Raw genomic sequence first — 23,025 nt, 5'->3', positions numbered from 1 at the left:
AGTACAGCCTGTCTCGACATTCGTACCATACGTTTTAGTCCGTCAAAACCTGCCGTACACCCTGTGTTTCACCCAATAAAGACGAGATCAGTTGTTTGAAAGCGATGGGGTCGACATGCGGACATCAAAGCATGGACAAAGCATGATGGACAGGAATGTTTAGATTATTGTCTTGTGGGGTGGGGTGGGGTGGGCAACAACAAGTGGCGCACACCAAACAACTAGGCTGGTCTGTTTAACTTGTGGTTTACATTCTAGTTTAATCTATAACAACTTCAGGAATCCTTTAGAAAAGGAAACCTTTCATGTTTTGAATAATCCACTCCCTATAATATATATATATATATATATATATATATATATCTATAATATAATCGGGCTGAGCGTGTCCTTCCGTCCGTCATCGCTATAGATTTTGGGACTATAAAAGTAAGCTACGCACCATGCTGTGCTTTTCAGTGCACCGCAGTGTCTTATTATAAGTATTAGAGTAGGGTTTGTTTATATAGCGGCATAGAGCTAATTTATAATTTCCACTGTTTGTACAATTTTGCATAACGTAAAGAGAATATTAAATACACGCACATTGCTAAAACATATTAAAAGGATCAATGTCAAATATTGTTTTCTTTTTTATGCCTGAGAAAGGTGGAAACAATAACGTAATAACAGTAGGCTAGAAAAATCAAATTAATTTAACTCTTTTTTCTAATTTTGACAAGGGAGGTAATTCAAAAATAAATTTAACTCACGCTAATAAAAAAAAATGTGAATGCAAATGTACGGACGTACTAGAAGGAATTAGTGTTGCAATAATATAATTAGCAAAATGTGAATGCAAATTGTGCGGATGCGGATTGTTAGAAAATTATAATTAGCATGGATTGATAAAAGGCAATCTTTTATTTATTTCATTCACTGAATTTACTGTTTACTATTTATAATTTTTAATCGACTATTCCGCAATATTATAGGCGCGTCATCACCTTCATTGGGTGGATGGTGCGCAATGGTTTTAGTTATGAAACTCTATTGTAAATTTTTAAAATTTAAAGTACTGGGGGAAAAAATGCGTGAATGGATAAAGTGAAATATTTAGGTGAAACACGGATATTTTAAATACTGCCTATTATTTATACTGTTTACTAATTATTATTCTATCTTTCGGTTTGAGGACAAGTTAGGGGTTTTATAGGAGAGGCGTAGCGAGGGGAGGGCATATGTCCCCGGGTGCCGACCTTAGGGGGCGCCAAAGTGGGTTGGAAAAAATGTGCGAGGGGGGGGTGGGGGTGGAAATCGAAAGTTTTAGGGAGGGGGGGAAGGAGTGCAAATCGAAAGTTTGAGGGGGGTGCAAATCACCGGAAAGGGCGCGATTTGGCGCTACGGGCTAGACTGTGAGCAATATGCCTGTATGAATGCATTTAAATTGTGTCTATGTTATGAGTGTTGTGTTTGTTTGTTCGTTTTTTTTTTTTTTTTTTTGCGTTCGTTTGTGTTGTGTTTAGTTTTGTTCTGTTCCCAAGTTGGTACATTTTAAAAAGATTTACCGTGGCGGAGCACGGGATGCAGCTAGTATATATATATATATATATATATATATATATATATATATATATATATATATATATATATATATATATATATATATGTATGTATGTATGTATGTATACATATATAGGGAGTAGATTATACAAAACATGAGAAGTTATCATGCAATTAGATTCCAAACAAGTGTCCTGATGAATTGACCCATGTGATTTATTATTTTATACAAAAGCATTGATTACCTTTTTGTTTACAGTGTTGACATTAAGTATCAAACACAAACTATAACCCGATTTGATCCTGTTAATAAAGATGCAACATTGTGACTAAGCCTAGCCTCGTGTTCTTCAGCTAAACCCAGTGGCGTAGCTACCGTAAAGCTAGCGTAAGCAAGGCATAGGGGTCCAAGGCAAATAGGGGCCCTTTTTCGAAAGTTTGAGGGGGGAGGGGTGCAAATCGAAAGTCTTAGGAGGGGGTGCAAATCGAAAGTTTGTCCCCGGTCGCCGGGAAGGGTCGCTACGCCTCTGAGGGGCCCACTAACAATTTTTGCCTAGGGGCCCAAAAATCATAGCTACGCCACTGGCTAAACCATATTTAACATGAAAGCTAATCTAAACCCAAATCTCGTTAGCATTTTGTTTGAAATTTATGACCGATTTATGAAATTATTTCTTCTAAAATAGAATATTCTATATAGAATTAAATTGTTGTATGGTTCGTTACTTTTATAGCCTTCATTTATACGTGTATTATTTTTATAAAAATCATCTCTGAGCCGTAGTCTAATGAAAGGAGCCACAATTCTCATACCAAGAGCTGTAAACGGTTCTGGAGCCGTATTTTCCGACCACTAGGAGCCGCATATTGCGCACCACTAACCCAAACCAGCTTACGTTTAGACTGCGTTTAATTAAATTAAACCCTAACCTAAAACCACTCAACCCACCAAACCACTACCTACATTCACATTGTTGAACCATTTTAACACTGGCACGACGTTCTATAATTAGAAACTCCCAAAAACAAAGTAACGCATTGCTATATAAGGTCAAATCTTCCAAGTTCTTTAGCTAGTAATTAACTGCGGCCCAGTCCTCACTATCGAGGTGTGGATCTAGCCAGTCGGCAATAAGGTGAAGTGTCGCCGTGCAAATAGACATCAGGTTTTTTTTTTTTCCCGCGTGACGTCTACGCTGTAGAACAGGACAAACACGGGAGTCACGTGACTCGGCGGGTTTTACCAGTCCGAGCCGACATTCTTGGAGCGGCGGTCACGTGATCGTAGTCACGTGATCGTGGTCATGGACAGACTTGTTGCCGGATGATCAATGGGGTCCGGCTTTGACGACATACGTTGGGGGGGGGGGGGATGGGCGGGGGGTGATTTTCTAATGCCTGCACCAGCGATGGTGATAAATTGTGTGCTCTACCGCCATGGTGTTTAAACAGTCTCCATCTCTTTTTATGACTGCCTCACACATCAGCTTCACACATATAATTCGTCCCACACATCAAATATAAGTCATTCCGCACATCAGTCTCCCACACATCAGTCTCCCACACATCAGCTTCACACATATAAGTCGTCCCACACATTAGACTCCCAAACAGTAGACTTCTCACACACACACCCACACGTCAATCTCCAACACATCAGTCTTTTCATACATCAGCACCCAACACATGAATCTCCCACACAACAACCTCCTACACATCAACCTCACACACAGAGTTTCTTCCAGGCATCTCTTCGGCGTGGGAACTTATCCCGCCCCCCCCCCCCAACGAAATAAAAATTTATATTGAAAATATATATTTTTACCAGTGTCCTACCCTCTCCCACCCACCCACCCCAACCCCCCCGAAAATTTCAAGTGCCACAAAGTAGTCGTCTCACACACTAGCCTCCCACACATCAATACCCAACACATCATCCTCCCAACTGACGTGATAAAAGTATCATCATTCACATAATAAGAACTCTGCAGTATCTGTTTCAAAACATCGAAAATAATGTGAAGCAACTTAATTAAACGTCAAAATACTTTTGATACCCCCTAATTAATATAATTGATCAGAATCATAATCATCATCAATGTGCATACGAGGCCCTTTCACCCTATTATAGATGGCATTTCTTATTCTGCCTCGTAAATTCGTTATCTTTTTTTCCCATTCGTACCCAAGATAGATGGGATGGATTTTCGTTGATGTAGTTACCCATAAATATCTTTAGCTTTCCGCTAGAATTATTAATATTGAATCCTAACATTAAACTATTAGTATAGTGAATAGTTTTAAAATATGTGTTGTTTAGAAGGAGACTCAGAATAAATGTTTAACCAAAGGTAAATAACTCACTTAATTAAAATGCCAACAATTTATCCAGTTATTTCCCTTTATTTATTTAACACTGTTTTCATTTATCTTCTCTGTAGAGTTGACCAAGCGCCATGACGTCACAGTCCACCCTCGAGAAACGTACCGTCATCACCACCAGCTCCACCTCGAGTGTGGGGGGAGGGAGCGAGGGGGGAGATGACTTCTACTACAAGTCGTCCATCCACCCCCGCACCTCTAATGTGGGCCACACCAGCCTGTCCAGTGTCGTGGGAGGTGGGGGTCATCATGGGGGGAGCTACAAGAGGACGGTGGAGATCACCTCAGGTAATTGGGGTGGGGGAGGGGTGGGGGAGGGGTGGGGTGGGGTGGGTGGTGGGGTGGGGGAGGGGTGGGAGTCATCATGGGGGGAGCTACAAGAGGACGGTGGAGATCACCTCAGGTAATTGGGGTGGGGGAGGGGTGGGGGAGGGGTGTGAGAGGGGTGGGGGAGGGGTGGGGGAGGGGTGGGAGTCATCATGGGGGGAGTTACAAGTGGACAGTGGAGATCACATCAGGTAATTTGGGGGTGGGGGAGGGTGGGGTGAGGGGTGTGAGAGGGGTGGGGGAGGGGTGGGGGAGGGGTGGGGGAGGGGTGGGGGAGGGGTGGGGGAGGGGTGGGGGAGGGGTGGGGGAGGGGTGGGAGTCATCATGGGGGGAGTTACAAGTGGACAGTGGAGATCACCTCAGGTAATGTGGGGTGGGGGAGGGGTGGGGGCGGGGTGGAATGTGGTGGGGCAGGTGTGATGGTGAGGTGGATGGGTGGATAGGTAGTGGAGGTGTGGGGTATGCTTAGTGGATGGGGGTTGCTTAGTTTAAAGTGGATGGTGGGGGATGGTTGTTGGCTGTTGAATGGGTGGTGGGTGGTGAATACGTATAATATTGATGGTGGATGATTTGTGGTGAGTGGTTGGAGGAAGTGTGGCGGAACTGTGACGCCACTAACTTAATGAATGTGTAGTGTTAAACATTTGTAACAGTTAAATACTAACGTTAACAAATTAAAACTGTAATATTTGTAACAATAACTACACAGTTTAAAAGATATAACTGTTAACACACTAACTCATCAATACTAATGACTAACTTCTAGTTTTGAGGATGTAACTTTTTCAAGACTAACTAGACTTCTTGTTTACAATTCTTTGCTCTACCCTTTTTAGTAGAATTTTCAACATTATTATAGCAAGAAACCTCGCTAACATTTCTATTTTAACATTCCTACTGTAACATTCCTATTACAACACTCCTATCATAACCTTCTTCTATAACCTACCTATAATTCTAACATTTCTAACGTAACACCCTACATTAAGACTCCACTAACTGCCTACACTAACAACCCTACCGTAATACTCCACTGCCTACACTAACACCTCTACACTAACACCCCTTCACCAACACCCCTACACTAACACCCCTACCGTAAGACTCCCCACCTAACCACCTACTAACCCAGCAACAAGACCTGTAACCTGCAACACTAACACCCCTACCGTAATACTCCACTGCCTACACTAACACCCCTACACTAACACCCCTACCGTAAGACTCCCCACCTAACCACCTAACCACCTACTAACCCAGCTACAAGACCTGTAACCTGCAACAGATGGCCGTTTTTCAGGCATGCTCCCCGTGGGGTTCGGCAACGTGTCCCACACGGGGGTGAGTACCGTGAAGAACACGCGCGAGAAGGAGAAGAAAGACATGCAGCACCTCAACGAGAGGTTCGCCAACTACATCGAGAAGGTTCGCTTTCTGGAGGCTCAGAACCGGAAGTTGATCGCCGAGCTGGATCAGCTGAGGGTGAGTTGCGCGCGTGCATGTGCGCGTGGAGGGTGTGGGTGAGCAGTGGTGTGTTGTAATGTGTGAGTGAGCAGTGGTGTGTTGTAATGTGTGAGGGGTTGAGGCGTGTACACGCAGCTAGACAGAATGCCAAATTCTATGAGTGTGGGTGGCTTAAGGTGCAGGTTGTAGGTACTCATCATCTTTTTCCCTTGTGTGCCCAAGACGTATGGGACCGCCACAGAAAGATCTTCCCATCCTTGGAGGTCCCAAATTTTTGGGCAGTCCCCAACATAGTCCTGCCTTTGTCCGTTGCCTTTCTGCTGTGCGCCTCCACGTCTCCCTTTGCCTTCCATGTTGTTTTTTTTTTTCCCAAGGCGTCCATTTAAGCGCCAGTCCCGTGGTGCCATCAGCATTCATTCTTAAAACGTGTCCCATCTTCTTTATTCGATTATATTGGAAACTGTTTCCATTTGCATTTCTCCTAGTAATCTATAATTGGAGATGGTGTTGAGCCAGTGGATGCCTGTTATCCCTCCCAAGAACTTAGGTTAGAAAGAGTCCAGTGATCTGTTGATGGCGGTTGTTGCTTCCCAGCATTCGCTGCCACACAGTAGGATGCTACTTTTGAAAAGTCTGAATTTGGTCTTGGAGGAGATTTTCTTCTATCGCCATGTTTTTAGGTACCACGTTATCTGATTGCGCTTGCTCAAATAGAAAATAGAAAAGAAATACTCAACAGACATTGTCTTATACTTCTTCGATATTAATTGTATAATTTTGAAGGGTATTTCCTCCAACACAATAAAGTATTGAGTATCAGCATGTAATGCGCCAAACATGTTGACTCAGTATTCAGCCCTCGTATTTGTCCGCTCAAGAGCTACAGTTGTTTGATTTTGGAATTTTCTTTCCTAGATGGTTTGCAGTCCCCCAACTAATGAACCTAATTGCCCGGGGTCCGAACTCAGGACTTTAGAAGTCATGAGCTCTCCCATCCGACCACGCCGTCCCTTGAATAGGTGCAGCAGAGCTTGGCTGTTTTATTGTGCACCTTGTTGGTGTGTGTGGTGTAGTAGTACAGTACAGCACTGCTGTATAGCTCAGACCGGGTTGATTTTTTAGTACATCACTGGTAGGCACCTAGCTTTAGTCCAATCAGCTCTGTTGGGTACTAAACTCGAGTTCATTCAGCAATAATGGGTACCTAGTTCGTCCACTCAGCACTGTTTAGTACCTTTCTCGAGTGTGATCAGCTCTTTTGGTACCTAGCTCGAGTCAACTCAGCTCTTTTTGGGTACCTAGCTCGTCCACTGGTACACGCGTCATGTTTCTTTGGTGACAGAACTAGTCATGATATGTGTAGCTGGTGCTAGAAACGTGTCGGCGATGTGTTGGCCATTACTCATCAGTGGAAACTGTGGCTGACACATCTCATTTATGGCCGGCCCATGGAGAATATACGGACACATTTCTGCAATCATTTTATTCTCAGCGAAGCAGGCGCCGGTTGCTTGTCTGGTACATTATTACCTACACAAAATGGTAGATAACTCACCACAAAATGGTAGATAACTCACGAAAAAAATGGTCGATAACTCACTTTTTTAGCCAACGTTGATAATCTCCCTTTGTAAAGTCTTGCCAGAGTTTTACAGGGGGAGCCAGTCCCCACCCACCACCCCCACGCTCTCAGCTCAAAATTAACCGAAATATTTCCAGACTGGGGAGGGGTCGCACGTGGCCCGGGGAGGGGACACACGCGCCTGGGGGAGCTTACAGGGACCAGGTTTGGGGGACGGGCAGGCTGCAATATCGTTGCCAAATATCGACAGTACATCGAGGGGTGGGGTGTGTGGGGGAGGGGAATTACTGGAGCTTTAAACTGTTCTGTTCCCAAAGGCCTAGGGCTTGTTTAACTTTAGGGGGTCTCAAAGTATCGAACTGGTCTAGTGGTAATCGATGTCAAGGGTTCTCATAATATCGAGCTAGTCTGGTTATGGTCAAATATCAAAGGGCCACAAAGTATCGAACTAGTCTAGTGGTAATCGATGTCAAGGGTTCTCAAAATATCGAACTAGTCTGGTTATGGTCAAATATCAAAGGTTCTCAAAGTATCGAACTGGTCTAGTGGTAATCGATGTCAAGGGTTCTCAAAATATCGAGCTAGTCTGGTGATGGTCAAATATAAAAAAGTTCTCAAAGTATCGAACTGGTTTAGTAGTAATCAACGTTAAAGGTTCTCAAAATATTGAACAAGTCTGGTTATGGGCAAATATAAAAAAGTTCTCAAAGTATCCACCACGAGCCCAGTGTTTCTTCCAGACTTTTTTTTCTCCTGGGGGGGGACATTTTCCGGGGAGGGGCGGACACTGGTAAAAGTATGTTTTCTATATAAATTCCATTTCGTTCGAGGGGGGGGGGTAGACTTTCTTCGGGGGGGGGGCGAGATGCCTGGAAGAAACACTGCACGAGCCACCTTGAGTGTGATAAAGATTAACTGACCACAGATTAACCTGATTACATTTCCCGGACCACATGGACAGAGCCAGCCCTGCCCCCCCCCCCCCCCCCCCCCCCCACCCCATCTACTCGACAGAAATGTTATGACAATTGGTATTTTTGCGACAGAAGAAAGAGAAGAGTACAAAGTTGAATTATTTAAACCCAGTCCCCTGACGCCGGAAACTGTGAGAGTAAAGTTGGTCAAATTTCAAATTTAAATTCTCACAAACGGAAATGGTGACTACATCGATTCTTTTTTTTCATAAGTGTGAGGGGAAGTTCGGAAGACATGCGCCATTTTATGTGTGTCGTGTCCGGAAGTCAAGTGGCGTGTCAGATGTGTCGTGGGATTAGTTGAATGTGTGTCGTGTCCGGAAGTCTAGCACCGTGTCAGGTGTCGTGTCCGGAAGTCTAGCACCGTGTCAGGTGTCGTGTCCGGAAGTCTGGCACCGTGTCAGGTGTCGTGTCCGGAAGTCTAGCACCGTGTCAGGTGTCGTGTCCGGAAGTCTAGCACCGTGTCAGGTGTCGTGTCTAGAACCCCGCATTAACACGCTAAAAATCGTATGTTGCCGTCTGCAATAAAAATGGTTGCAGGAATTCGGCGGCCTTGATCTAATTAATTTAGAGTTCATCCAGTGATTAAACCACGCTGGTTTTATTTTAATACTTAAGTGTGACATAATCTCCCACCCAAACTTAAACACTTAGGTGTGGAATCAGAGTTTCTTCCAGGCGTCTCTTCGGGGGGGCTCCGAATTTATATAGAAGATATATACTTTTAGTCCGCCCCTCCCGAAAATTTCAAGTGCCCCCCCCCCACCCGGAGAAAAAAATTTGGAAGAAACACTGTGTGGAATAATAGGCCCATTGGGCCTCTGTCAAAGCTGATCGTTAAACAAACTTTGTAATTACTTCAATTATATTTTTACTTCATTACCTAAGTCGCCTTGACCTTCACCGAACAACCGTGACCCTTTCCTCAATGCACATGCCCTTTCCTGAGACACCTCTGACCTTATATCACACTACATCGACCTTGATCGCACGACCTTGATCGCACGACCTTGATCGCTCTTCACATTCCATTAACCTTGACCTTCGTTTCACGATCTTGACCTTTTTAATCTCACCTTGACCTGACATCCCGGTGACCTTCCCACCTTGACCTTCCAGCGCCACTAAATTTGCCCCGCCGTCCTTATCAGCGTGACGCACCTATTACGGCCACTCCATTTCCCCGACCGTCGGGGTCGGGCTGACCTGTCCCCATCAGTTCCAGAATTCCGAGGTGTTTGGTTACATAGGAGAGGGGGGGGACTCGGTCCGCCGTGCTCCATACGATCTTGGGGAGGGGGAGGGGAGGGGGGAGGGGGAGGGGAGAATTGTTTTCCCATGCCCATCTTTGACAACAGAGTTAGTAATCTGAGGAGATAATGTTGGATGTGGGTGAGAAGGTGGCAGATAATGTTGGATGTTGGTGAGAAGGTGGCAGAAAATGTTGGATGTTGGTGAGAAGGTGGCAGATAATGTTGGATGTTGGTGAGAAGGTAGCAGATAATGTTGGATGTTGGTGAGAAGGTGGCAGATAATGTTGGATGTTGGTGGTGAGAAGTTGGCAGATAATGTTGGATGTTGGTGAGAAGGTAGCAGATAATGTTGGATGTTTGTGAGAAGGGGGCAGATAATGTTGGATGTTGGTGAAAAGGTGGTAGATAATGTTGGATGTTGGTGAGAAGGTAGCAGATAATGTTGGATGTTGGTGAGAAGGTAGCAGATAATGTTGGATGTTGGTGAGAAGGTAGCAGATAATGTTGGATGTTGGTGAGAAGGTGGAAGATAATATTGGATGTTGGTGAGAAGGTAGCAGATAATGTTTGATATTGGTGAGAAGGTGGCAGATAATGTTGGATGTTGGTGAAAAGGTGGTAGATAATGTTGGATGTTGGTGAGAAGGTAGCAGATAATGTTGGATGTTGGTGAGAAGGTAGCAGATAATGTTGGATGTTTGTGAGAAGGGGGCAGATAATGTTGGATGTTGGTGAAAAGGTGGTAGATAATGTTGGATGTTGGTGAGAAGGTAGCAGATAATGTTGGATGTTGGTGAGAAGGTAGCAGATAATGTTGGATGTTGGTGAGAAGGTAGCAGATAATGTTGGATGTTGGTGAGAAGGTGGCAGATAATGTTGGATGTTGGTGAGAAGGTAGCAGATAATGTTTGATATTGGTGAGAAGGTGGCAGATAATGTTGGATGTTGGTGAGAAGGTGGCAGATAATGTTGGATGTTGGTGAGAAGGTAGCAGATTATGTTGGATGTTGGTGGGAAGGTGGCAGATAATGTTGGATGTTGGTGAGAAGGTGGCAGATAATGTTTGATGTTGGTGAGAAGGTAGCAGATAATGTTGGATGTTGGTGAGAAGGTAGCAGATAATGTTGGATGTTGGTGAGAAGGTGGCAGATAATGTTGGATGTTGGTGAGAAGGTGGCAGATAATGTTGGATGTTGGTGAGAAGGTGGCAGATAATGTTGGATGTTGGTGAGAAGGTAGCAGATAATGTTGGATGTTGGTGAGAAGGTGGCAGATAATGTTGGATGTTGGTGGTGAGAAGTTGGCAGATAATGTTGGATGTTGGTGAGAAGGTAGCAGATAATGTTGGATGTTTGTGAGAAGGGGGCAGATAATGTTGGATGTTGGTGAAAAGGTGGTAGATAATGTTGGATGTTGGTGAGAAGGTAGCAGATAATGTTGGATGTTGGTGAGAAGGTAGCAGATAATGTTGGATGTCGGTGAGAAGGTAGCAGATAATGTTGGATGTTGGTGAGAAGGTGGCAGATAATGTTGGATGTTGGTGAGAAGGTGGCAGATAATGTTTGATATTGGTGAGAAGGTGGCAGATAATGTTGGATGTTGGTGAGAAGGTGGCAGATAATGTTGGATGTTGGTGAGAAGGTAGCAGATAATGTTGGATGTTGGTGGGAAGGTGGCAGATAATGTTGGATGTTGGTGAGAAGGTGGCAGATAATGTTTGATGTTGGTGAGAAGGTAGCAGATAATGTTGGATGTTGGTGAGAAGGTAGCAGATAATGTTGGATGTTGGTGAGAAGGTGGCAGATAATGTTGGATGTTGGTGAGAAGGTAGCAGATAATGTTGGATGTTGGTGAGAAGTTAGAAGATAATGTTGGTGAGAATGTGGCAGATAATGTTGAATGTTGGTGAGAAGGTAGCAGATAATGTTGGATGTTGGTGAGAAGGTAGCAGATAATGTTGGATGTTTGTGAGAAGGGGGCAGATAATGTTGGATGTTGGTGAAAAGGTGGTAGATAATGTTGGATGTTGGTGAGAAGGTAGCAGATAATGTTGGATGTTGGTGAGAAGGTAGCAGATAATGTTGGATGTTGGTGAGAAGGTAGCAGATAATGTTGGATGTTGGTGAGAAGGTGGCAGATAATGTTGGATGTTGGTGAGAAGGTAGCAGATAATGTTTGATATTGGTGAGAAGGTGGCAGATAATGTTGGATGTTGGTGAAAAGGTGGTAGATAATGTTGGATGTTGGTGAGAAGGTAGCAGATAATGTTGGATGTTGGTGAGAAGGTAGCAGATAATGTTGGATGTTTGTGAGAAGGGGGCAGATAATGTTGGATGTTGGTGAAAAGGTGGTAGATAATGTTGGATGTTGGTGAGAAGGTAGCAGATAATGTTGGATGTTGGTGAGAAGGTAGCAGATAATGTTGGATGTTGGTGAGAAGGTAGCAGATAATGTTGGATGTTGGTGAGAAGGTGGCAGATAATGTTGGATGTTGGTGAGAAGGTAGCAGATAATGTTTGATATTGGTGAGAAGGTGGCAGATAATGTTGGATGTTGGTGAGAAGGTGGCAGATAATGTTGGATGTTGGTGAGAAGGTAGCAGATTATGTTGGATGTTGGTGGGAAGGTGGCAGATAATGTTGGATGTTGGTGAGAAGGTGGCAGATAATGTTTGATGTTGGTGAGAAGGTAGCAGATAATGTTGGATGTTGGTGAGAAGGTAGCAGATAATGTTGGATGTTGGTGAGAAGGTGGCAGATAATGTTGGATGTTGGTGAGAAGGTGGCAGATAATGTTGGATGTTGGTGAGAAGGTGGCAGATAATGTTGGATGTTGGTGAGAAGGTAGCAGATAATGTTGGATGTTGGTGAGAAGGTGGCAGATAATGTTGGATGTTGGTGGTAAGAAGTTGGCAGATAATGTTGGATGTTGGTGAGAAGGTAGCAGATAATGTTGGATGTTTGTGAGAAGGGGGCAGATAATGTTGGATGTTGGTGAAAAGGTGGTAGATAATGTTGGATGTTGGTGAGAAGGTAGCAGATAATGTTGGATGTTGGTGAGAAGGTAGCAGATAATGTTGGATGTTGGTGAGAAGGTAGCAGATAATGTTGGATGTTGGTGAGAAGGTGGCAGATAATGTTGGATGTTGGTGAGAAGGTGGCAGATAATGTTTGATATTGGTGTGAAGGTGGCAGATAATGTTGGATGTTGGTGAGAAGGTGGCAGATAATGTTGGATGTTGGTGAGAAGGTAGCAGATAATGTTGGATGTTGGTGGGAAGGTGGCAGATAATGTTGGATGTTGGTGAGAAGGTGGCAGATAATGTTTGATGTTGGTGAGAAGGTAGCAGATAATGTTGGATGTTGGTGAGAAGGTAGCAGATAATGTTGGATGTTGGTGAGAAGGTGGCAGATAATGTTGGATGTTGGTGAGAAGGTAGCAGATAATGTTGGATGTTGGTGAGAAGTTAGAAGATAACGTTGGTGAGAATGTGGCAGATAATGTTGAATGTTGGTGAGAAGGTAGCAGATAATGTTGGATGTTGGTGAGAAGGTAGCAGACAATGTTGGATGTTGGTGAGAAAGTAGCAGATAATGTTGGTGAGAATGTGGCAGATAATGTTTTATGTTGGTGAGAAGGTGGCAGATAATGTTGGATGTTGGTTGGTGAAGAGGTGGCAGATAATGTTGGATGTTGGTGAGAAGGTAGCAGAAAATGTTGGATGTTGGTTAGAAGGTAGCAGATAATGTTGGATGTTGGTGAGAAGGTAGCAGATAATGTTGGTGAGAATGTGGCAGATAATGTTTTATGTTGGTGAGAAGGTGGCAGATAATGTTGGATGTTGGTTGGTGAAGAGGTGGCAGATAATGTTGGATGTTGGTTGGTGAGAAGGTGGCAGATAATGTTGGATGTTGGTGAGAAGGCGGCAGATAAAGTTGGATGTTGGTGAGAAGGTAGCAGATAATGTTGGATGTTGGTGAGAAGGTGGCAGATAATGTTGGATGTTGGTGAGAAGGTAGCAGATAATGTTGGATGTTGGTGAGAAGGTAGCAGATAATGTTGGATGTTGGTGAGAAGGTAGCAGATAATGTTTGATATTGGTGAGAAGGTGGCAGATAATGTTGGATGTTGGTGAGAAGGTGGCAGATAATGTTGGATGTTGGTGAGAAGGTAGCAGATTATGTTGGATGTTGGTGGGAAGGTGGCAGATAATGTTGGATGTTGGTGAGAAGGTGGCAGATAATGTTTGATGTTGGTGAGAAGGTAGCAGATAATGTTGGATGTTGGTGAGAAGGTAGCAGATAATGTTGGATGTTGGTGAGAAGGTGGCAGATAATGTTGGATGTTGGTGAGAAGGTGGCAGATAATGTTGGATGTTGGTGAGAAGGTGGCAGATAATGTTGGATGTTGGTGAGAAGGTAGCAGATAATGTTGGATGTTGGTGAGAAGGTGGCAGATAATGTTGGATGTTGGTGGTGAGAAGTTGGCAGATAATGTTGGATGTTGGTGAGAAGGTAGCAGATAATGTTGGATGTTTGTGAGAAGGGGGCAGATAATGTTGGATGTTGGTGAAAAGGTGGTAGATAATGTTGGATGTTGGTGAGAAGGTAGCAGATAATGTTGGATGTTGGTGAGAAGGTAGCAGATAATGTTGGATGTCGGTGAGAAGGTAGCAGATAATGTTGGATGTTGGTGAGAAGGTGGCAGATAATGTTGGATGTTGGTGAGAAGGTGGCAGATAATGTTTGATATTGGTGAGAAGGTGGCAGATAATGTTGGATGTTGGTGAGAAGGTGGCAGATAATGTTGGATGTTGGTGAGAAGGTAGCAGATAATGTTGGATGTTGGTGGGAAGGTGGCAGATAATGTTGGATGTTGGTGAGAAGGTGGCAGATAATGTTTGATGTTGGTGAGAAGGTAGCAGATAATGTTGGATGTTGGTGAGAAGGTAGCAGATAATGTTGGATGTTGGTGAGAAGGTGGCAGATAATGTTGGATGTTGGTGAGAAGGTAGCAGATAATGTTGGATGTTGGTGAGAAGTTAGAAGATAATGTTGGTGAGAATGTGGCAGATAATGTTGAATGTTGGTGAGAAGGTAGCAGATAATGTTGGATGTTGGTGAGAAGGTAGCAGATAATGTTGGATGTTTGTGAGAAGGGGGCAGATAATGTTGGATGTTGGTGAAAAGGTGGTAGATAATGTTGGATGTTGGTGAGAAGGTAGCAGATAATGTTGGATGTTGGTGAGAAGGTAGCAGATAATGTTGGATGTTGGTGAGAAGGTAGCAGATAATGTTGGATGTTGGTGAGAAGGTGGCAGATAATGTTGGATGTTGGTGAGAAGGTAGCAGATAATGTTTGATATTGGTGAGAAGGTGGCAGATAATGTTGGATGTTGGTGAAAAGGTGGTAGATAATGTTGGATGTTGGTGAGAAGGTAGCAGATAATGTTGGATGTTGGTGAGAAGGTAGCAGATAATGTTGGATGTTTGTGAGAAGGGGGCAGATAATGTTGGATGTTGGTGAAAAGGTGGTAGATAATGTTGGATGTTGGTGAGAAGGTAGCAGATAATGTTGGATGTTGGTGAGAAGGTAGCAGATAATGTTGGATGTTGGTGAGAAGGTAGCAGATAATGTTGGATGTTGGTGAGAAGGTGGCAGATAATGTTGGATGTTGGTGAGAAGGTAGCAGATAATGTTTGATATTGGTGAGAAGGTGGCAGATAATGTTGGATGTTGGTGAGAAGGTGGCAGATAATGTTGGATGTTGGTGAGAAGGTAGCAGATTATGTTGGATGTTGGTGGGAAGGTGGCAGATAATGTTGGATGTTGGTGAGAAGGTGGCAGATAATGTTTGATGTTGGTGAGAAGGTAGCAGATAATGTTGGATGTTGGTGAGAAGGTAGCAGATAATGTTGGATGTTGGTGAGAAGGTGGCAGATAATGTTGGATGTTGGTGAGAAGGTGGCAGATAATGTTGGATGTTGGTGAGAAGGTGGCAGATAATGTTGGATGTTGGTGAGAAGGTAGCAGATAATGTTGGATGTTGGTGAGAAGGTGGCAGATAATGTTGGATGTTGGTGGTAAGAAGTTGGCAGATAATGTTGGATGTTGGTGAGAAGGTAGCAGATAATGTTGGATGTTTGTGAGAAGGGGGCAGATAATGTTGGATGTTGGTGAAAAGGTGGTAGATAATGTTGGATGTTGGTGAGAAGGTAGCAGATAATGTTGGATGTTGGTGAGAAGGTAGCAGATAATGTTGGATGTTGGTGAGAAGGTAGCAGATAATGTTGGATGTTGGTGAGAAGGTGGCAGATAATGTTGGATGTTGGTGAGAAGGTGGCAGATAATGTTTGATATTGGTGTGAAGGTGGCAGATAATGTTGGATGTTGGTGAGAAGGTGGCAGATAATGTTGGATGTTGGTGAGAAGGTAGCAGATAATGTTGGATGTTGGTGGGAAGGTGGCAGATAATGTTGGATGTTGGTGAGAAGGTGGCAGATAATGTTTGATGTTGGTGAGAAGGTAGCAGATAATGTTGGATGTTGGTGAGAAGGTAGCAGATAATGTTGGATGTTGGTGAGAAGGTGGCAGATAATGTTGGATGTTGGTGAGAAGGTAGCAGATAATGTTGGATGTTGGTGAGAAGTTAGAAGATAACGTTGGTGAGAATGTGGCAGATAATGTTGAATGTTGGTGAGAAGGTAGCAGATAATGTTGGATGTTGGTGAGAAGGTAGCAGATAATGTTGGATGTTGGTGAGAAAGTAGCAGATAATGTTGGTGAGAATGTGGCAGATAATGTTTTATGTTGGTGAGAAGGTGGCAGATAATGTTGGATGTTGGTTGGTGAAGAGGTGGCAGATAATGTTGGATGTTGGTGAGAAGGTAGCAGAAAATGTTGGATGTTGGTTAGAAGGTAGCAGATAATGTTGGATGTTGGTGAGAAGGTAGCAGATAATGTTGGTGAGAATGTGGCAGATAATGTTTTATGTTGGTGAGAAGGTGGCAGATAATGTTGGATGTTGGTTGGTGAAGAGGTGGCAGATAATGTTGGATGTTGGTTGGTGAGAAGGTGGCAGATAATGTTGGATGTTGGTGAGAAGGCGGCAGATAAAGTTGGATGTTGGTGAGAAGGTAGCAGATAATGTTGGATGTTGGTGAGAAGGTGGCAGATAATGTTGGATGTTGGTGAGAAGGTAGCAGATAATGTTGGATGTTGGTGAGAAGGTAGCAGATAATGTTGGATGTTGGTGAGAAGGTAGCAGATAATGTTTGATATTGGTGAGAAGGTGGCAGATAATGTTGGATGTTGGTGAGAAGGTGGCAGATAATGTTGGATGTTGGTGAGAAGGTAGCAGATTATGTTGGATGTTGGTGGGAAGGTGGCAGATAATGTTGGATGTTGGTGAGAAGGTGGCAGATAATGTTTGATGTTGGTGAGAAGGTAGCAGATAATGTTGGATGTTGGTGAGAAGGTAGCAGATAATGTTTGATGTTGGTGAGAAGGTGGCAGATAATGTTGGATGTTGGTGAGAAGGTGGCAGATAATGTTGGATGTTGGTGAGAAGGTGGCAGATAATGTTGGATGTTGGTGAGAAGGTAGCAGATAATGTTGGATGTTGGTGGGAAGGTGGCAGATAATGTTGGATGTTGGTGAGAAGGTGGCAGATAATGTTTGATGTTGGTGAGAAGGTAGCAGATAATGTTGGATGTTGGTGAGAAGGTAGCAGATAATGTTGGATGTTGGTGAGAAGGTGGCAGATAATGTTGGATGTTGGTGAGAAGGTAGCAGATAATGTTGGATGTTGGTGAGAAGTTAGAAGATAACGTTGGTGAGAATGTGGCAGATAATGTTGAATGTTGGTGAGAAGGTAGCAGATAATGTTGGATGTTGGTGAGAAGGTAGCAGATAATGTTGGATGTTGGTGAGAAAGTAGCAGATAATGTTGGTGAGAATGTGGCAGATAATGTTTTATGTTGGTGAGAAGGTGGCAGATAATGTTGGATGTTGGTTGGTGAAGAGGTGGCAGATAATGTTGGATGTTGGTGAGAAGGTAGCAGAAAATGTTGGATGTTGGTTAGAAGGTAGCAGATAATGTTGGATGTTGGTGAGAAGGTAGCAGATAATGTTGGTGAGAATGTGGCAGATAATGTTTTATGTTGGTGAGAAGGTGGCAGATAATGTTGGATGTTGGTTGGTGAAGAGGTGGCAGATAATGTTGGATGTTGGTTGGTGAGAAGGTGGCAGATAATGTTGGATGTTGGTGAGAAGGCGGCAGATAAAGTTGGATGTTGGTGAGAAGGTAGCAGATAATGTTGGATGTTGGTGAGAAGGTGGCAGATAATGTTGGATGTTGGTGAGAAGGTAGCAGATAATGTTGGATGTTGGTGAGAAGGTAGCAGATAATGTTGGATGTTGGTGAGAAGGTAGCAGATAATGTTTGATATTGGTGAGAAGGTGGCAGATAATGTTGGATGTTGGTGAGAAGGTGGCAGATAATGTTGGATGTTGGTGAGAAGGTAGCAGATTATGTTGGATGTTGGTGGGAAGGTGGCAGATAATGTTGGATGTTGGTGAGAAGGTGGCAGATAATGTTTGATGTTGGTGAGAAGGTAGCAGATAATGTTGGATGTTGGTGAGAAGGTAGCAGATAATGTTTGATGTTGGTGAGAAGGTGGCAGATAATGTTGGATGTTGGTGAGAAGGTGGCAGATAATGTTTGATATTGGTGAGAAGGTGGCAGATAATGTTGGATGTTGGTGAGAAGGTGGCAGATAATGTTGGATGTTGGTGAGAAGGTAGCAGATAATGTTGGATGTTGGTGAGAAGGTGGCAGATAATGTTGGATGTTGGTGAGAAGGTGGCAGATAATGTTTGATATTGGTGAGAAGGTGGCAGATAATGTTGGATGTTGGTGAGAAGGTGGCAGATAATGTTGGATGTTGGTGAGAAGGTAGCAGATAATGTTGGATGTTGGTGGGAAGGTGGCAGATAATGTTGGATGTTGGTGAGAAGGTGGCAGATAATGTTTGATGTTGGTGAGAAGGTAGCAGATCATGTTGGATGTTGGTGAGAAGGTAGCAGATAATGTTTTATGTTGGTGAGAAGGTGGCAGATAATGTTGGATGTTGGTTGGTGAAGAGGTGGCAGATAATGTTGGATGTTGGTGAGAAGGTAGCAGATAATGTTGGATGTTGGTTAGAAGGTAGCAGATAATGTTGGATGTTGGTGAGAAGGTAGCAGATAATGTTGGTGAGAATGTGGCAGATAATGTTTTATGTTGGTGAGAAGGTGGCAGATAATGTTGGATGTTGGTTGGTGAAGAGGTGGCAGATAATGTTGGATGTTGGTTGGTGAGAAGGTGGCAGATAATGTTGGATGTTGGTGAGAAGGCGGCAGATAAAGTTGGATGTTGGTGAGAAGGTAGCAGATAATGTTGGATGTTGGTGAGAAGGTGGCAGATAATGTTGGATGTTGGTGAGAAGGTAGCAGATAATGTTGGATGTTGGTGAGAAGGTAGCAGATAATGTTGGATGTTGGTGAGAAGGTGGCAGATAATGTTGGATGTTGGTGAGAAGGTAGCAAATAATGTTGGATGTTGGTGAGAAGGTGGCAGATAATGTTGGATGTTGGTGAGAAGGTAGCAGATAATGTTGGATGTTGGTGAGAAGGTGGCAGATAATGTTGGATGTTGGTGAGAAGGTGGCAGATAATGTTGGATGTTGGTGAGAAGGTAGCAGATAATATTGGATGTTGGTGAGAAGGTAGCAGCTAATGTTGGATGTTGGTGAGAAGGTAGCAACTAATGTTGGATGTTGGTGAAAAGGTGGCAGATAATGTTGGATGTTGGTGAGAAGGTGGCAGATAATGTTGGATGTTGGTGAGAAGGTAGCAGATAATATTGGATGTTGGTGAGAAGGTGACAGATAATGTTGGATGTTGGTGAGAAGGTGGCAGATAATGTTGGATGTTGGTGAGAAGGTGGCAGATAATGTCGGATGTTGGTGAGAAGGTGACAGATGATGTTGGATGTTGGTGAGAAGGTGGCAGATAATGGTGGTTGTTGGTGAGAAGGTAGCAGCTAATGTTGGATGTTGGTGAGAAGGTAGCAGCTAATGTTGGATGTTGGTGAAAAGGTGGCAGATAATGTTGGATGTTGGTGAGAAGGTGGCAGATAATGTTGGATGTTGGTGAGAAGGTAGCAGATAATGTTGGATGTTGGTGAGAAGGGTGGCAGATAATGTTGGATGTTGGTGAGAAGGTGGCAGATAATGTTGGATGTTGGTGAGAAGGGTGGCAGATAATGTTGGATGTTGGTGAGAAGGTGGCAGATAATGTTGGATGTTGGTGAGAAGGTAGCAGATAATATTGGATGTTTATCGCGCTGAGAGAGTTGAAATCTAAACAAACCACGAACCTTGAGTGATGCGGAAAAATGTTTACCTGTAAACAGGGGTTTCACATGACTGTCCGTCAACGGTTTTATCATACTGTTTACAACATGACTGGACCAAGTGACTGGACCACACGACTGGACCACACGACTGGACCACATGACTGGACCACACGAATGGACCACACGAATGACTTTAAATTGAGTACTCTCCGTATCCCCCCCCCCCCCCCAACAACATTTACCCGAGGTGGCACTATTACACCTGTCGACTATGGTTAGGGCTTTATTTTTGAATTCGGTTAGGTTTATTGTGTCTATAGACAGTATAGACAGGGAAGTAATGTCCTACTCCAGTTCACAGATTGAAGAAAATGTCCTCGGCGGGGGTAGGGGGTGGTCGGGGTGGATTATTGACTGGGGTAATGTCCTGAAACAGTTTAGATTTTTTATATTAATATACATATATATATATATAGAAAATGAATTGTATACACAAAAATCATATACTATGATATGTGTATTGTGATGTGTTTTGGGATCTGAGTTACAATTCATATAGATTAGAAAAGAACTCTTTTCTTCCATTTAAGGGAAGTAACTGGAAATAAATGGGAAGTAACTCTGAATTTAAAAAGGGAATATAAAAGAGAAAGAACTCTGGTTGTAAAAGTAAAGTAATACTAGGCATTAACGGGATGTAATTCTTGCACGATGGTGGAAATATTCTGGTAAAAAAATAAGGAATAGCTTTCGGCATTAAGGGAAGTAGCTCTGGCCTAACATAAGAAGCTACTTAGCACTGCAATAGATTCACATCAAATCGTCAAGTCGGGGCGGTTGGGGTGAGGGGGGGGGGTATAAGATCAAGATAAGGCTCGACTACACATTACATTTTACAGATACACATCACAGACAGACATCACAGATACTCATCACAGATAGATACACATCACAGATACACATCAAAGCTGGCACGGGGTCAAGGAAAAAGGGTGACAGCACAATTTAAAGCAATTGCGTGTTCTGTAACTAGGCTCTTGTACCTGACAACTGGACTAGATAGTTAGATCACTATGCCATAAAGTTAGGCCACTGTGCCATATAGTAAGACCACTGTACAGACCACTGTACCATATAGTTAGACCACTGTACCATATAGCTATACAACTGTACCATATAGTTAGACCACTGTACCATATAGCTATACAACTGTACCATATAGTTAGACCACTGTACCATATAGTTAGACCACTGTACAGACCACTGTACCATATAGCTATACAACTGTACCATATAGTTAGACCACTGTACCATATAGCTAGACCACTGTACCATATAGTTAGACCACTGTACCATATAGTTAGACCACTGTACAGACCACTGTACCATATAGCTAGACCACTGTACCATATAGCTATACAACTGTACCATATAGTTAGACCACTGTACCATATAGCTAGACCACTGTACCATATACCTATACAACTGTACCATATAGTTAGACCACTGTACCATATAGCTAGACCACTGTACCATATAGCTATACAACTGTACCATATAGTTAGACCACTGTACCATATAGCTAGACCACTGTACCATATAGTTATACCAGACTACTCTATCACACTGTTGTACCAGACTGTAGACCCTCCTACTGCCGGTACAGTCAGGCTGTCCAAACAGCCTAGTACAAAGACAGCAGGCGATGACAGCATGTCTGTTGTCTAGTGCCTGCCCCTGTACAAAGACAGCAGACGATGACAGCATGTCTGTTGTCTAGTGCCTGCCCCTGTACAAAGACAGCAGGCGATGACAGCATGTCTGTTGTCTAGTGCCTGCCCCAGTACAAAGACAGCAGGCGACGACAGCATGTCTCTAGTGCCTGCCCCTGTACAAAGACAGCATGTCTGTTGTCTAGAGCCTGCCCCTGTACAAAGACAGCAGGCGACGACAGCATGTCTCTAGTGCCTGCCCCTGTACAAAGACAGCATGTCTGTTGTCTAGAGCCTGCCCCTGTACAAAGACAGCAGGCGATGACAGCATGTCTGTTGTTTAGTGCCTATGTACAAAGACAGCAGGCGATGACAGCATGTCTCTAGTGCCTGCCCCTGTACAAAGACAGCATGTCTGTTGTCTAGAGCCTGCCCCTGTACAAAGACAGCAGGCGATGACAGCATGTCTGTTGTTTAGTGCCTATGTACAAAGACAGCAGGCGATGACAGCATGTCTCTAGTGCCTGCCCCTGTACAAAGACAGCATGTCTGTTGTCTAGAGCCTGCCCCTGTACAAAGACAGCAGGCGATGACAGCATGTCTGTTGTTTAGTGCCTATGTACAAAGACAGCAGGCGATGACAGCATGTCTCTAGTGCCTGCCCCTGTACAAAGACAGCATGTCTGTTGTCTAGAGCCTGCCCCTGTACAAAGACAGCAGGCGATGACAGCATGTCTGTTGTTTAGTGCCTATGTACAAAGACAGCAGGCGATGACAGCATGTCTCTAGTGCCTGCCCCTGTACAAAGACAGCATGTCTGTTGTCTAGAGCCTGCCCCTGTACAAAGACAGCAGGCGATGACAGCATGTCTGTTGTTTAGTGCCTATGTACAAAGACAGCAGGCGATGACAGCATGTCTCTAGTGCCTGCCCCTGTACAAAGACAGCATGTCTGTTGTCTAGAGCCTGCCCCTGTACAAAGACAGCAGGCGATGACAGCATGTCTGTTGTTTAGTGCCTATGTACAAAGACAGCAGGCGATGACAGCATGTCTCTAGTGCCTGCCCCTGTACAAAGACAGCATGTCTGTTGTCTAGTGCCTGCCCCTGTACAAAGACAGCAGGCGATGACAGCATGTCTCTAGTGCCTGCCCCTGTACAAAGACAGCATGTCTGTTGTCTAGTGCCTGCCCCTGTACAAAGACAGCATGTCTGTTGTCTAGTGCCTATGTACAAAGACAGCAGGCGGTGACAGCATGTCTCTAGTGCCTGCCCCTGTACAAAGACAGCATGTCTGTTGTCTAGTGCCTGTCCCAGCCTTGTACTCCAAAGATTAAATGTCACCGTGTTCTCCGTGTCCAACGATAATCGATAGACGGGATCATTGATTGC

General features: G+C 43.8%; 1 protein-coding gene across 1 annotated transcript in view; it reads left to right on the top strand.

Moving 5' to 3' along the window:
* The first annotated feature begins 4,571 nt into the window (after positions 1-4,571).
* The window catches only part of LOC131947855 (70 kDa neurofilament protein), a 79,033-nt gene continuing 60,579 nt past the window's right edge, over positions 4,572-23,025 (top strand). The window contains exons 1-2 of the mRNA XM_059309232.1: positions 4,572-4,614; positions 5,552-5,733. Coding sequence (XP_059165215.1) covers positions 5,554-5,733 — 180 coding nt within the window. The 5' untranslated portion in view covers positions 4,572-4,614; positions 5,552-5,553. The remainder of the gene's footprint in view (positions 4,615-5,551; positions 5,734-23,025) is intronic.

This window comes from Physella acuta, unplaced genomic scaffold (genome assembly GCF_028476545.2).
Source record: "Physella acuta isolate Inbredline_101_S28 unplaced genomic scaffold, ASM2847654v3 ptg000609l, whole genome shotgun sequence".
NCBI classification, from domain to species: Eukaryota; Metazoa; Mollusca; class Gastropoda; family Physidae; genus Physella; species Physella acuta.
This window is presented reverse-complemented; position numbering and strand designations above follow the sequence as displayed.